The sequence below is a fragment of the Marmota marmota genome, unplaced genomic scaffold (assembly GCF_001458135.2).
Source record: "Marmota marmota marmota unplaced genomic scaffold, marMar, whole genome shotgun sequence".
Classification (NCBI taxonomy): domain Eukaryota; kingdom Metazoa; phylum Chordata; class Mammalia; order Rodentia; family Sciuridae; genus Marmota; species Marmota marmota.
The window spans coordinates 9,499,157-9,512,972 of NW_026000130.1; the positions used below are offsets into that span (position 1 = coordinate 9,499,157).

The 13,816-nt window shown below is 57.5% G+C and overlaps 2 protein-coding genes across 3 annotated transcripts; both read left to right on the plus strand.

Moving 5' to 3' along the window:
- Positions 1-127: 127 nt before the first annotated feature.
- Positions 128-8,638, plus strand: Septin5 (septin 5). 2 transcript variants are annotated; one of them, XM_048785140.1, is made up of 11 exons: positions 128-173; positions 4,789-4,885; positions 4,993-5,079; positions 5,350-5,473; positions 5,580-5,714; positions 5,842-5,959; positions 6,064-6,165; positions 6,885-6,981; positions 7,066-7,201; positions 7,434-7,536; positions 7,658-8,638. In XM_048785140.1, the coding sequence occupies exons 2-11, from the start codon at positions 4,876-4,878 to the stop codon at positions 7,712-7,714; spliced, it is 969 nt and encodes a 322-aa protein (XP_048641097.1). In that variant the 5' UTR covers positions 128-173; positions 4,789-4,875; the 3' UTR covers positions 7,715-8,638. The 2 variants fall into 2 exon arrangements, with proteins under 2 accessions (XP_048641097.1, XP_015355894.1); XM_015500408.2 differs by lacking the exon at positions 128-173 and adding an exon at positions 3,526-4,117.
- A 102-nt stretch (positions 8,639-8,740) lies between these two features.
- On the plus strand, positions 8,741-10,001 carry Gp1bb (glycoprotein Ib platelet subunit beta). Its single transcript, XM_015500410.2, has 2 exons — positions 8,741-8,883; positions 9,142-10,001. The coding sequence occupies exons 1-2, from the start codon at positions 8,874-8,876 to the stop codon at positions 9,729-9,731; spliced, it is 600 nt and encodes a 199-aa protein (XP_015355896.1). The 5' UTR covers positions 8,741-8,873; the 3' UTR covers positions 9,732-10,001.
- The last annotated feature ends 3,815 nt before the right edge of the window (positions 10,002-13,816 follow it).

Sequence of the window (13,816 nt, forward strand, 5' to 3'; positions counted from 1 at the left end):
GTCTCTCTCCCACCCGCCCGCTTGGACCCGCCCGGACCTGGACCCGACCCCGACCGCGACCCCGGCCCGAACCCCGCAGAGGACAAACAGGTACCTGAGCTCCGCCGCCGTTCCCCTTTTAGCAAGACCGGCTGGCTGTCACCTATTGTGGCACGGATGCTGCTGGCTCCCAGGCACGACCCCGCCCCCGCCAGCCGTCATCTGTCCCTGTCGCGATAATCGATTGTCTGTCAGGGCGGCGTTGCCGCGCCTGGAGCTGAGCAGGGAAGGAGTGGGCTACATGCCTTGCCCCCTGACCCTCACAGCAGGAGCCTGGTCCCCTCCTCAGGATGGGAGGATGGGCTCACGGTATCTCTCCCACTGGTCCAGCACCAGCATCTCCTTGCCGACCTGGCTCAAAGGCCATGTGCAGGAGGTCTTGAGTGAAGCAATGGTCATGGAAGACCACAGGCTGGGGAAGAAGGGTCTCTGGGTCCACTAGCCAGTGCATGGTCCCTGACCACTACCATGGGGAACCTCTGGTCACCCCACTTCACACCCCTGCACCTTTATGCTCCTCTCCCTGCCACACACAAATTCATATACTCTAGACTGTAGCTGGGCCTCTTCTTAGACTGGGAGCCTCCAAGCCTGGTCTGAGTCATCCCAGGGACCAGAAATGGTCTTCAAACCCAGTGGATACGGATAGGCTTGTGACCTTCTAAAGGGGCTGGCCTGGTCCCAGCCTCTGAGAATAGGAAGTTGACCTGGGCATCCCCTGTGAAAATTCAACCAGGCTGGGGGTTAAACCAAGCTGTTGTGACCTGAGAGAGAGGGGAGGGGAATGGGTAAGCAAGTGAGATAGGGGCTTCCACTTGCCCTGCTGATGCCCTGCTGGTTTGAGCTCAGACAGGTTTTGGGGAAAGAAGGGCCTAATTCTGGCACCACAGGAGCCATGAAAACTCCCATCAGAGATGGGGGTTCGCACATAGCACTCACAGCAGGGAGGGAACCTGGACTCCTAGCCCAAGGTACAGCAGGCAGGGCAGGAACAGCTGGCAGGTGGTGTGAACTGGGAGTCTACTGACTGCCCAGTGCCAGTCTTCTGGCAGGGACATGCCCCACCCAGGGACTGATGAGTCTCATTGAGAGGGACTCCCCAGGGAACCTGAGTAGAGAGCTGCCTCCCCATCACAGGACATTAGACAAAGCCTGAGATGCAGAGATGTGCTGCCAAGCTATTGTTCAAGGGACAGGGAAAGAGTGGAGGATGCTGAGACCAACCTGCTCAGCTTCTCCTGGGACTGTGAGTGACCCAATCTTGGCCTAAGGGCTCTCTGAGTCACCAGGCTTGGGCACCTGCTGTTCCGCACCAACTAGGTTTTCTTGCCTATTGCTGCCAGGGTGGAGACCCCCCCGCTGCTGAATTGTAAGCCCCTTCAGTCCTATCTGCCCATCCTTTGGTGGTTAGCTAGGAGCCAGCCAATCCCATTCCCTGCCCTAGGCTCAGAGGGAGAAGGTATCTCAGAGGCACATGGAGGGAGCCACTAGATGGGGCCAGGTGGTCAAGTGTTTGGAATGTACCCCAGTGAATCTGGGGGAGGCCAGAAGCACACAATAGCTTCAGTGTGACCACTGAAGTCACTGAAGACCAATTGAGTCTCAGCTTCTCCAGACCTCCTTTTTACTCTACACAAGAGGTTCAGAGAAGCAGCTGGTGGGGGGGGGGAGTAACTCTGTCAGCCCTCTATGTCCCCTTACCTCCTCTCAGGCAGCAGTGGGGGCTCTGTTGGCTTTGTTGCTGCTTCCAGAACTGACTTGGGTGATTCTAAGAATGGAAATGCCTAGAGAGTCTCAGACACCAGGAGGAGGTGGGCGCAGCTGTCATACAGCTCCGGAAGCCCTAAGGAATATTTGTTGTGCCTCAGTGACTAGAGAAAGAGGGTGACAGGGCCCTTCCCTTGGGACTCCCCCACTGAATGCACAAGCTTTGACTGGGCCTAGCTGGATGATGGGGCAGGCAGGTCAGGAGCTAGGAGTGAGAATTTTTCCCTCTTGACATGGGCTTCTTAAAAGCCTGTGTCTTCCCTTTGGGGAAACTGTGGCAGTCTGAGACCAGCAGGCTCTTTATCAGGGTGTGGAGGATTGAGACTTCCTCCCAGCCAGAGGCCAAGACCAGAGCTTTCTGTGTTTCTGGATATGACCGGGGGTCCAAAATACCAGACTCTTTTGTGCTTGCTGAGCTGAGGCCTATGTCTAAAGTGGACAACACTGGGATAGAGATTGGATGGGACTCAGCCCAGAGGTTTCCTACAGGACAGGACCACAGGAAGCTGGTAGCATGAGGAGGCTTTCTGGGAACCAAGACTGGCGGAGTGGGTGGGGGTGGTTAAACTGGGAGAGCTAGGGGCCTTGGGCTGCCCCCTACTCTGGGATGAAAGGCCCTTTGTTCCCAGCTGTGGACCCACCCTCTTCCTCAGGTACCAGGGGCTCCAGGCCCAACAGCAGGACCAGGGCCTGGACAGTGGGTAGGCAGCCCCTCCACTGGGGGAGCCAAGAAGGAAAGGTCTGCCAGAAGGAGGGATTGGTACTGCTTGGGGGAGGGGGCCTTCTAGTTCTACAGGGGCACAATGACCAGGGACACACCCAGTCATCCTGGAAACTTTCTAGGCTCCTTTCCCTACTCTCCCCCACCATCCCCAGGATGCACTTACACTGATTCTGATGGCATCCTGAGGTGGAGGTTAAGGAAAGTTTTGGTGACCCACAGAGAATGCTTTCCTGGCCTAGCAGACTTACAAGTTTCCTGGAGTGGCCATACCAGAGTGAAGGCCTAGCTGGCCTAAGTTCTCCAATTCTGCCTTTGCCCAGTCCTGTGGGTCAGAGCTGGTGGGAAGGCTCCAAGGAGGGGAAGGGAGTGCCCACTGGGCCAGTGGACCCTACTCTATACTCCCACCTCACTTCTGATGGCAGGGGCCAGCTGGGGACTATGGTGGTGGCATGCATTGTTGGCGACATTTTGCTGAGGTTGGCCAGGTCTTCCAAGACTGGAGGGAAGGGGGTCCTCTGTATGTAATCTGGCCGCCTCCACCGGCCCTGTGCCCTTCACCAACCCTAAGCCTCTGCTGGGGGTGGGTGGTGGGCAGGCCGAGCATGGGCATCACGAGAGAGGTGGGCTGTGTCCTCCACGGGTTCCCCGCATATCTGGGGACACCATGCCAGGAAAGAATTCCCTAAGCACACAAGTAGCTCATGCGTGCGAACCACAGTAGGTCAGCACCAAGGAAGCAGGAATGCTAGAAGTGATGGGTCGGTGGGTAGCGGTTAGGGGCTCGTGTCACCACCAGGAGGTTTTTAGACGGAGCCTGCGAAGAGAGCACGCGTGTTGAATTGGGTTGGGTCCCGCACGGTTGCGCGTGGGTCGGGAGCGGCCCCTAACGCCCTCTGGCGGGCGGAAGCCGCGCTGCGTCTCGGGGGATACGAAGCTCGGTAGCCACAGGCACCCCTCCCACCCTCGATCCGCGTGCGGACCTGGCCCCTGCCTGTGATATCACTGTTCAGACGCCTGGACCAAAGCCGCCGGCGGTGCCACTGCGGGGCTCCTTGTCCACGCGTCGCCGCAGCCCGCCCCTTCGTCTCTGCTGGGCCCTGCCCACCGCAGCAGTTTCCCGGTGGCTCCGCCTGCGGCCCAATTTCCAGGCGACTGTTTCCCGGCGACGGCGGGCGGGGCGTCTCTGCTACCCCCTGCAGCGAGCCCCCCCCAAGCCCCGCCTCTGGTTCGGGTGCGGGAGCCAGGCCTGCCGAGGCTGCGACGCCGCCACAGCTCAGGGCAGGCCCGCAGAGGCAGGGGGATGGCTCGCAAGGCCTTTGGGGTCAGCGGCCCCCAAAGTTGGCGATATCCTCTCTCTGGGCCTCAGTTCCCGTGTCTGCAAAACGGGAGCGAGAACAAGATTTAAGGGCGGTAATACGCGTAAGTCCCTCGCGAAAGCCCTGCTCGGGTTGGCCCGGTCTGGTCTGGGGTCTGAACGTGGCCGACAGGGTCTGGAGGGTCGCCACGATGGACTCGCTGGCAGCACCCCAGGACCGCCTGGTGGAGCAGCTGCTGTCACCACGGACCCAGGCCCAGAGGCGTCTCAAGGTGTGTGTGTGTGTGTGTGTGTGTGTGTGTAAAGGGGGTGGAATGTGGGTCAGTGTGTGCAAGCTTGCTTGACCAGGACCTGGGAGCTCCGGAACATGGTAGGGCCCAGCAAGACGCATGTCCCCTGGTGGTGGATACCAGGGACCCTTTGGTTGGGAAGGCTCCAAGCAATTTTCTATAAATAGCCCCTGCTCTGTGCTGCAGCCAGCCACCCCCAGTGCTGGATCTGAGCCAGATAGGCCTCCCACCCTCAGTACTCTGGGAAGAGGTAAGTGTTGAGGCCTGGGCTTCTTCTGTCTGTGAAGTGCCTTGTGTGTCTGAGGGGTCTCAGTCCTGATACCTTCAGACCACAAAGGGAGCCAGGGAAGACAGTTGCCAATGCCTGCTGGGGCTGGCATTCCCCTATCCTCCCCATAGTCTTGGGTCCCTGAAAAGCCTCTTGCTGAATCTGGGGAAGGAGTGCCTTTTCCTGCTACCCACCTCATCAGCCTTCCCACCTCCAGGCCTTTGTCCACAAATCCTCACCTCATTTTTGCCAGTGAAATGCCCCACCCTAGGTGAGGACTGTGCCATCTGCTGTCTCCTCATCCTGAGCAGGGTAGAGGATAGGGCACTGGGCTGCTGCAAAGAAACTCCAGAGTGCCACTGACCTTCCCCAATCCTGCCCCCAGGATATCGACAAGCAGTACGTGGGTTTCGCCACACTGCCCAACCAGGTGCACCGCAAGTCAGTAAAGAAGGGTTTCGACTTCACGCTTATGGTGGCTGGTGAGTGGGCCAGGTTGCTGGGTGGAGTGGCTGGGGCCTCTGGCCAGCCAGGCTTAGTTGTGGGGAACCCATACCTAACTCAATTCCTTCACTGTACTTGTGGCCAGGTGAGTCAGGCCTTGGGAAGTCCACACTGGTCCATAGCCTCTTCCTGACTGACCTGTACAAGGACAGGAAACTGCTCAGTGCTGAGGGTAAGTGGCCCGCACACAGTCCTGACACTGATTTACCAACCCTATCCTATAATCCTTTGAAGAGCACCCTTCTAGGTCTACCCTCCTTCTCATGTTGTGCATCCCTATTCAGAGTCCAGAAAGAGTGGCCCAGATCACAGTCATATTGTATGGCCAAGGTCAAGGCACTAGGAGGATAGATGAGGACAAGAGTCCTGGCTGCCTGGGGGAGGGCATAAAGGGTTGGAGTGGCCCCATACTAACAATGCCTTCCTCCCCATCCCCCTGCAGAACGCATCAGTCAGACAGTAGAGATCCTGAAGCACACAGTGGACATTGAGGAGAAGGGGGTCAAGTTGAAACTAACCATTGTGGACACACCTGGTTTCGGGGATGCTGTCAACAACTCGGAGTGGTGAGGAAAGCCTGACTGGGGAATGAATCCCTGACCCAGCTAATCCCAGCCTCCCTGTGGCCAATGGGTGGTCCTGACATTGAATTAATGCTTCCTCCACCCACAGCTGGAAGCCCATCACTGATTATGTGGACCAGCAGTTTGAGCAGTATTTCCGTGATGAGAGTGGCCTCAACCGCAAGAACATCCAAGACAACAGGGTGCACTGCTGCCTGTACTTCATCTCCCCCTTTGGGCATGGGTATGTCCTGGAACCAGGCTTAGGGCCCATCCCCCTATAGTGTATTCCTATGGCTGTACCTATCACTGCACCACCACTACCCTTACCCCTTACCATGCACATCCCTGCCCCTGGCTGCTCTCTGCAGGTTGCGGCCAGTGGACGTGGGTTTTATGAAGGCTTTGCATGAGAAGGTGAACATCGTGCCCCTCATTGCCAAAGCCGACTGCCTGGTCCCCAGTGAAATCCGGAAACTGAAGGAGCGGGTGAGCCTGCTGTGACAGGGGACTTGGCCAAAGACTATGGGGCCGAGAATGCTGGGAAAGCTGGCCAGCCCCATTTCTTGACAGCTCTTGCCCCTTCACTGCAGATCCGGGAAGAGATAGACAAGTTTGGGATTCATGTATACCAGTTTCCAGAATGTGATTCAGATGAGGATGAAGACTTCAAGCAACAGGACCGGGAACTGAAGGTAAATATGCAGTGGGGAGGGGATGGAGATAGCCAGGGATAGAGAACTGGAGGCCACACAGGAGCCAGAGTAGGGCTAGATATCCAAGTCCAATCTGATGAGGGCAAGAGTCATTTGTCCTGGAGGTAGAAGACCTATACCCTCATTGCTTTGTGGCTGATGGTGGGTCATTTGGGCCTCACCTAGGTGCTAGTGAGTCACGAAGCCCTTGCCCAGATTACCATGACCTTCCCATGGATAAACAGCTAAAGAGTCCAACCCAGTTGTCATAGAGCTGTGACATCCCCTAACTCCCAGAGTGGTGGCTTTGGGTGCCCCAGATAGAGTGACAATTAAGACCCACCAAGGCCAAGGGCAGAGATCCACTGGGTCAACAGAGCATGGACAGGGGCATCATACCACAAGGTATGGGCTCAGCCTGTGGGGAGAGAAAGGGAAGGAAGCTAGATTGGTGGCTCTTGATGTGAAAGGGGTCAAGAAGCGAGAGTTTGGTTGGGCACAATCTGGCAGAGGCCTAAGGGTGTGCACTGCACAGACCATGGCTGCAGTGGGCAACAAAGATGTCAAAAGAAGAACAATATCAGGTTGACTTTGGGGGGAAGTGGATAATGGTGATGCTAGAAGGGCGTGCTTCGGGGTGCTAGCCCCCACGCCCCCCCCCCAACCACTAAGCCTGCGCTCATATGGTCTGGGCGTGAGCCCTTGCTCCCCTCCCCCAGGAGAGTGCTCCCTTCGCTGTTATTGGCAGCAACACAGTGGTGGAAGCCAAGGGGCAGCGGGTCCGGGGGCGACTGTACCCCTGGGGAATCGTGGAGGGTGAGTTGATGCATGGGGCACCATGTACTGGGTGGGAAGGCTCCCTGGGCAGATGCCCACCCACAGCCCACTTCTGCCCCATAGTGGAGAATCAGGCACACTGCGACTTCGTAAAGCTACGCAACATGCTTATCCGCACTCACATGCACGACCTCAAGGATGTGACATGTGATGTTCACTACGAGAACTATCGCGCACACTGCATCCAGCAGATGACCAGGTGAGCCATCCCCACACATTGGAACCAGACCTCACACCTCTTGGCCCTGGCCATGTCTCTATAACTGAGGGCTGGTTGGCAATGCCCAACCAGAGCTCAATCTTGTCCTAACCCCCCAAATCAAATCCACAGTGCTTGCTCTCCCTAGAATTAGCTCAGGGGTTTTGTATCCCAGCCCACCACTCTGAGCCTCCTAGCAGCCATTTCCCTCCTTTATCGCCCCTCCCCACAGCAAATTGACCCAAGACAGTCGCATGGAGAGTCCCATCCCCATCCTACCACTGCCCACCCCGGATGCTGAGACTGAGAAACTCATCAGGATGAAGGATGAGGAGGTTGGTGGGAGTTGGGGGTGGAGCCAGGACTGGATGTGACCGCCAGAAGGGGTGGGGGTAGGGTCTGGCCTCTCCCGCTACCTTTCTCACCTGCCCTCCCTCGGTTCTCCACATCCCTCAGTTAAGGCGCATGCAGGAGATGCTGCAGAAGATGAAGCAGCAAATGCAGGACCAGTGACCCCTGTCCCAGCTCCACGTCGCCAGTCGCCACGGATAGACCACCTGCACCGGGCTGGCCCCTCCCACCCCTGAACCCCAGATTGGCCTGGATTCCATCCTGGATTCACCTGGATCTCAGTCGGGCCTGGACCCAACCCTAAACCCAGAGGGGCCCTGACCGGACTTTTCCCGACCCAGAGACAAGGAGCCACAACCCCATATGACCCTAATTTATTCTCAGTATCAACCCCTCCCAGGTTATTTGTATCTGTTTTTGAGGGGCCTGGACAATAGCCCCATCCCAACTGGTCTTGGGGGGGGAGCAGGCACTAAGTTGAGCACAACTTCTGAGATCACCCCCACCCCCAAGAAAGTCACAGCAACCAGATTCCAGGCCTTGTTCAGGCATGCACCTAAACCAAGGCAGAGGAAAGAAATGGATCTCCAAGGTTCTGGGCCTGTTCCCCTAATCCAGTGCTGCAGAGCACACTTTGGAGTCCTCTGTACTGTTCCCATGGGCCATGCAGCCTATGCTGATTCCCTACTTTGTGTAGAAAGGGGCTTTCCTTACCACCTGACACAAGGTGGGGACCAAAGTAGGCAGGGTTGGGCACCTGAAGCAATTTGGAAACATCTAGACCAGAAGGCTGCTGGTAGGGAGAGCAGGCAGAGGGTGGGCAGGGGACCTATGGCAGCCCATGCTCCTTCCCCACATCCTGGGCCGATCTAGAGGGCTCCAGGAACAGTGGACAGTGGCTCATTCCCTGACAAACCCCAATACCTAAACATCTTCCTTAGCACTGTGGTGCCAGGATCCCTAGCCCTTGGCCTCCTTCATCTGTCCACCCGCATGATTCTTCCTCCAACATCTCATGATCCGTTTTGTTCAGTTGTGAATGCTGTGTCCTGTCCTGGTGACAGGAGAACAATGTTGGTGAACGTCGCAGAGGGTGTCCTAGTATTCCGTGCGCCCCTGGGAGCGGGTGGGAGAGGAAATGCAAACCGTCAGCAGGCCTTGGTGATAGCGCCCTATCTGCTGCTGCAGCTCCGGCCCACGCCGCCTCGGGGTTATTTCTGTACAGGAGGCAGCACTGTGGTCTGTGCGGCGAGCGTGAGGTGGCTGGCTCTCTGGTCAACGCCTCCCGCTCCAGAGCAAGCTGGGCCACCAACCTCTCGCCATGGACTCCCGTGAGTTTGGGATCGTGCCTGCAGTTTCTTGGGCAGACCCAGTTTGGGAGACGTTTCGTTCGTTTATACTGCAATAGGGAGAGGGCTGGATCCGACTTAGAGGGGGATTCTGACCAGTGCCTAGGTCGGTTGGGGTGGAGAGGTGTGCGGCTGAGGCCACAGGCCTCGGGATGGAGCCGGGCCCAGTGATCCCGATGTCCAGGGACGCCGCACAGGTGTCCCACCGGCCGACCAGCTCATCGCAGCCTTTTCTTACAGGGCCACACGGGGCGCTGAGCCTATTGCTCCTACTGTTGGCGCCCCCGATCCGCCCAGCCACGGGTTGCCCCGCGCCGTGTAGCTGCGCAGGGACGCTCGTGGACTGCGGGCGACGCGGGCTGACGTGGGCCTCACTGCCTGCCGCCTTCCCGCCTGACACCACGGAACTGGTGCTGATGGGCAACAACTTGACGGCACTGCCACCGGGGCTGCTGGATGTGCTGCCAGCGCTGCGCGCGGTGTACCTAAGCGCCAACCCCTGGCACTGCGACTGCAGCCTGGTGCCGCTGCGCGCGTGGTTGGCGGGTCGCCCGGAGCGCGAGCCGCGACTGCGCTTCGCCCTGACGCGCGGCCGCCTGCTGCCCTACCTGACCGAGGACGAGATGCGCGCCTCCTGCGAGCGGGGTCGGCTCTGCTGGGGGGCGCTGGTGGCTCAGCTAGCGCTGCTTGGCCTAGGGCTGCTACACGCGCTGCTGCTGGCGCTGCTATTGTGCCGCCTGCGGAGGCTAAGAGCCCAAGACCGTAGACCGCACGGGCTATCGCTGAACACCCCTCTGGTAGCCGAACCCGCTGCAGCTGGTGCGTCCTGAGAGAAGCGCAAAGCACGTAGGCCTGCAAACTCCACAGGACGCTGTCCAAGGATCCCTCTCCCTAACCAAGATCCCCCTGGGTCTTCTCCCCTGCCTGATCTCCCAAACCCACCGGGCGGGTAGGGTCAGATCTATGTGGGTTGGAAATGTTGCCAAGACGAAGTCAGGAAACCCTGTGCCCTTCATACTTAGAAAGATGAAGGAGCCTAGCTGCAACTGAAATACTGTGGAGTCTTCCCAAATTCCACGATGAATAAACCATTTTCCTGATCTGGCTGGTCTCTGTACCACATGACCTGGAATTCCCCTCCTCAGATTCCAGAAAAGACTCCAGGAAGATGGTCCAAGGGGACACAATCACATTTTCACACAAGCCGAACTGGCCTGGCACCTACAGGAGTCTGGGTAGATGTGAAGGTACTGTGAACAGTGAGGAAACTCAGAGCACACTCAGAGGAATGGTTCTTTTGAGTTGTGGGGCCAAGAGGATGTTCTGAGGGTTCTGAGAACAGCTCAGAAGATGAGGTGTCTCTTATCAGTGACCCTGATGATCGGGCAGCTTTCAAAGCAGTCAGGGATGGACTGAGGTTGGGGTGATTGCATGGTGAGAATAGTCAAGTGGGGCCAGTGGTGCATCTGGAATTCCCTGGACTGTCAGTGAATCAGCCTCTGGAGTGTATACAGGGCAGGATGATTGAGGCCATGAGAGGTGGAGTCCGTGGAAGGCCCCTGCAGGTGTGAGTAGATGCCAGGTGTCTCTGGCATGGTGTGCCTGGAGTGATCCAGGACTTCTCCCACAGTTCCTGGCTCCTACAGGTGCCCCTAAGTATCCTCCCCATCCCATTTCCCCATCTCACAGCAGGAGCCCCAGCCTTTGGCCCTTCTGTTGAGGCTCAAAGTCCACTTCTGCTTGAGAGTTCTGTCCCTACTAACCACCTCACAGCCTCTGCCTCCCCAGGCTCCCAGGCTGCACCATACTGATCCTACCTCCCAACTAGGACTGTACATGTGCCCTTCTTTCTGCCTGGCACACATCCCTTCACATTGCTGTTCCTTGCTCACCTCCTGCCTCTCCAGCTAGTGCCCACCTCACTGCCATTTTCCTCAGGAAGTCCTCTTTGATTGCCCAGACTAGCAAGGGGCCCTCCAGTCCCTGGTCTCCTGCTGTCCTCTCCTGCCCTTATAGCTGAGCAAATAGTCTTTGAGTCCTTTGTGGGTTACCCCAGTATAGCACAAGACTGCTAACAAGGGGCACAGTGTGCACAAATGAGGGGTGACACCTTTTTCATTATTGGAGTCAGGATGAAAGTGCCTAGGACAGAGTCCCTCTCCTGCCTTTGGTTTGGCTCCCACCTTACTGACCCTGTGAATAATAAAGGCTGTTCTCTGAGGACCCCAAATAGGACTCAAGTCTAGGTACAGGAAGTCTCCTCACCTCTGGGTATAGGAAACCCCTTCTGGCTGCCATTGACCAGGTTGGGGAGGCTGTCACTGACATGGCCTTTGTCCTAGCCTTTGTGGGATAAGATGGATGGCCCTCCAATAGGGCTGATGCTATCTTCAGGCTGTCGATCAGACATGAGGCAACAGCCACCCCCTCCCTTGTGGGCAGGTGCAGGGCATCCGGCCCATTGTGGACTGCAGCTAACTGTCCGGTTGTCCATCCGGACTTATCACCACATCAGGGACAATGACCCCCTTTGTACAAGGAACTGACAAACTTACCCTGCAAGGGTGAGTTCTGGCATCCCCAGAACCCCTGGTGGAGGTCAGGGACAAGCAACTCTCTAAACTCAATCTGAACATGATGCAGGGAGGAGGTGTCCCTTCTGCTATCCAGGAGAGGAAACCAAATCCCAGAAAGGAGCTCCCTACTGGGTCGCAGAGCTTTCTCTATCATTGCCATGGGAGCAGAGCTGAGAAAGGTCCCTAGGTCCCCCATTCTCCTCCTCACTGAGGCCTTCAAGGAGCAAATTCAGGGCCTAGGGAAAATGGTTTAGGGGGCCTGGGTGACCTCCAAGCTAAAAGAAACTATGGGAAGGAACCCAGGCCTTCTCCTCAGAAGGCTTGAGCACTCCAGGACCAGTGTTTTGCTGAAGGGGTGGGCCTGGAGTCCCTGAGGGGTAGGACTATAGAGCAAGGGACCTCCACTATTGGAGGAATAAGAATGAAATCAGTGTGGTCAGACATAATGAAAAAGTCTTGCTTGCTAGTCAATGAAGCAGCTGAACTCCATGGCTCCAGGATCCCCTCCTCTTACTGGGCCAAGCTGCTGACCACAGGGGGTGCTGGCCTGGTCAGACTAGCTGGGGCCTAGGAACCTTCAATCCCAACTCCTGACCCTAAGCTGACCCTCCACATGCTGACCCTGGGGCTTCAGCCTCCAAATGGTATGGGGAAGTGGATGGTCCCAGCTCAGCGCCCCTGAATGGCCCCACAAGGGGAAGGGAAATACACACCCCCTGCTCAGAGTATTGTCCTCCACTTTATAGACAACACACCTGCCCCAGGGACTCTTTTCCACTGAACAGCTGGTCTCCTTCTTGGCCTCAGACTCCTCCCAGACCAGCAAAAGTCAGAGGACCCCTTTGGAGGTCCTGTCCAGCCCCCAACATATCCAGACCTCAAGATGGTGGATTAGGGACTCTTTGCCCTGCATCCCAACCAGCTGAACTGGACTCCCAAGGCCTCAAACTTAGATGGAGTCCCACTCCCAAGTATCCAGGCTTTCCACACCTTTGCCAGCCAGTCCTTCTGCCCAACATGCCCTCTCTCCTGTGATTACTGTCCGGATTCAAGGCCCCATTCAAGCACATCCTCACAGGGAGCTTCCCAGCTTTGCCTGGTCTGACACATGGCACACGATTTTGGGTCCAAACCTATTTCTCCAAAGCCTCCCAGGAGCTCAAGCCACAAGCTCCAAGTCCTGAGCACAACCCGACAGCAAGTGACTGATCAAAGAAGTATATAGATCTATCCCCAACAAAGCTAGACAGCAGCCCAAGGGTAGACGCAGCGGTGTCCTGCTGCTGAGAGCCTCTGTCTCCTCATTTGTGAAATGGGTGGATGCTGCCTTAAGCTGCAATGATTCCTGTACAGAGACCAATCCGGTCCTTCCTTCGGGCGCCGCGAACCAGGGATGGCACCAGAGGGCGCTCGCAGTCCGCAGAAAACACCTGCAAAGGGGCAGCGCAGGCAGAGTTGAGCGCTAGGGGTGCCGACAGCCAGGGTCTGCGGAAAAACAGGGGCCAGGAGAGGGGGGAAATGTCCAGGCTGCGTGAGGCAGCACTAAGAGGGTAAAGCAGGTCGCCCCCTCGGGGGAGTTGCGAGGCGGGCGCTATGGGGCCGCTGACAGACAGGGAAGGGGTGAGCTCTACTCTCTCCCCTTCCCTTCCCGGCGCACTGACAGCCCGTCAACCGCAAAGATAAGGGACCTCTTCCGCCGGGACTAGGGGAAGAGGGCCATCCCAGGTGCGCCCTTCCCCCTCTTGCTGGTGTTTGCTTGGTAAACACTTATTGGGCCCCTGCTGTGTGCACTGTGGAGGGGACGGGAGGGCTGGACTCCGAAGCTTCTAACCAGGATGCCTGGTCTGGGTAGGCAAATATTCAAGACAAGAGGCTCCACCACCCACGGGACAATGGCTGTATTAGGGTTCTTCATGGAACTTCTCTAGCGTGGGGAAGCGTCAATGTTGGACTGACTTGCTGGGGCCCCCGCATGAAGGAGGCTCTGGGAAGTTCTGGGGGGCCCAAGCCCAGGCCACGTTGGGGGGGGGGGACCGCACCCGCCGCCCAGACAGAGCAACAACATTGGGGTGGGTGGCAGAGCCCTGGGGGCCCATAGCTCACCGCACCGTCTGCGCCCACCCCTGGCGTTTCCGATGGAAGACAGGCGGCTAGTGATAAATCACCAGTTCCCACCCCCTCCCACCCGGGGGGACCAGTGGGAATGAGGGGCTGCAGGGCTGCATGTGACAGAGTCCGGGCCTCAGACAGAGACCGAAGAGAAGCCCAGAGAGGGAGATACAAGACAGAGAAACAGAGGCAGCTGCACCAGCCAGGTACTTGCTGGATTGTCTGGCTTC

Excerpts from the sequence above, each read along its gene's own strand:
- Septin5 (XM_015500408.2), top strand. The coding sequence starts at position 4,037 with ATGGACTCGCTGGCAGCACCCCAGGACCGCCTGGTGGAGCAGCTGCTG. Across the intron at positions 4,886-4,992 it reads CTTCACGCTTATGGTGGCTG|GTGAGTCAGGCCTTGGGAAG; the intron begins GTGAGTGGGCCA and ends ACTTGTGGCCAG. Across the intron at positions 7,202-7,433 it reads TGCATCCAGCAGATGACCAG|CAAATTGACCCAAGACAGTC; the intron begins GTGAGCCATCCC and ends CCCTCCCCACAG.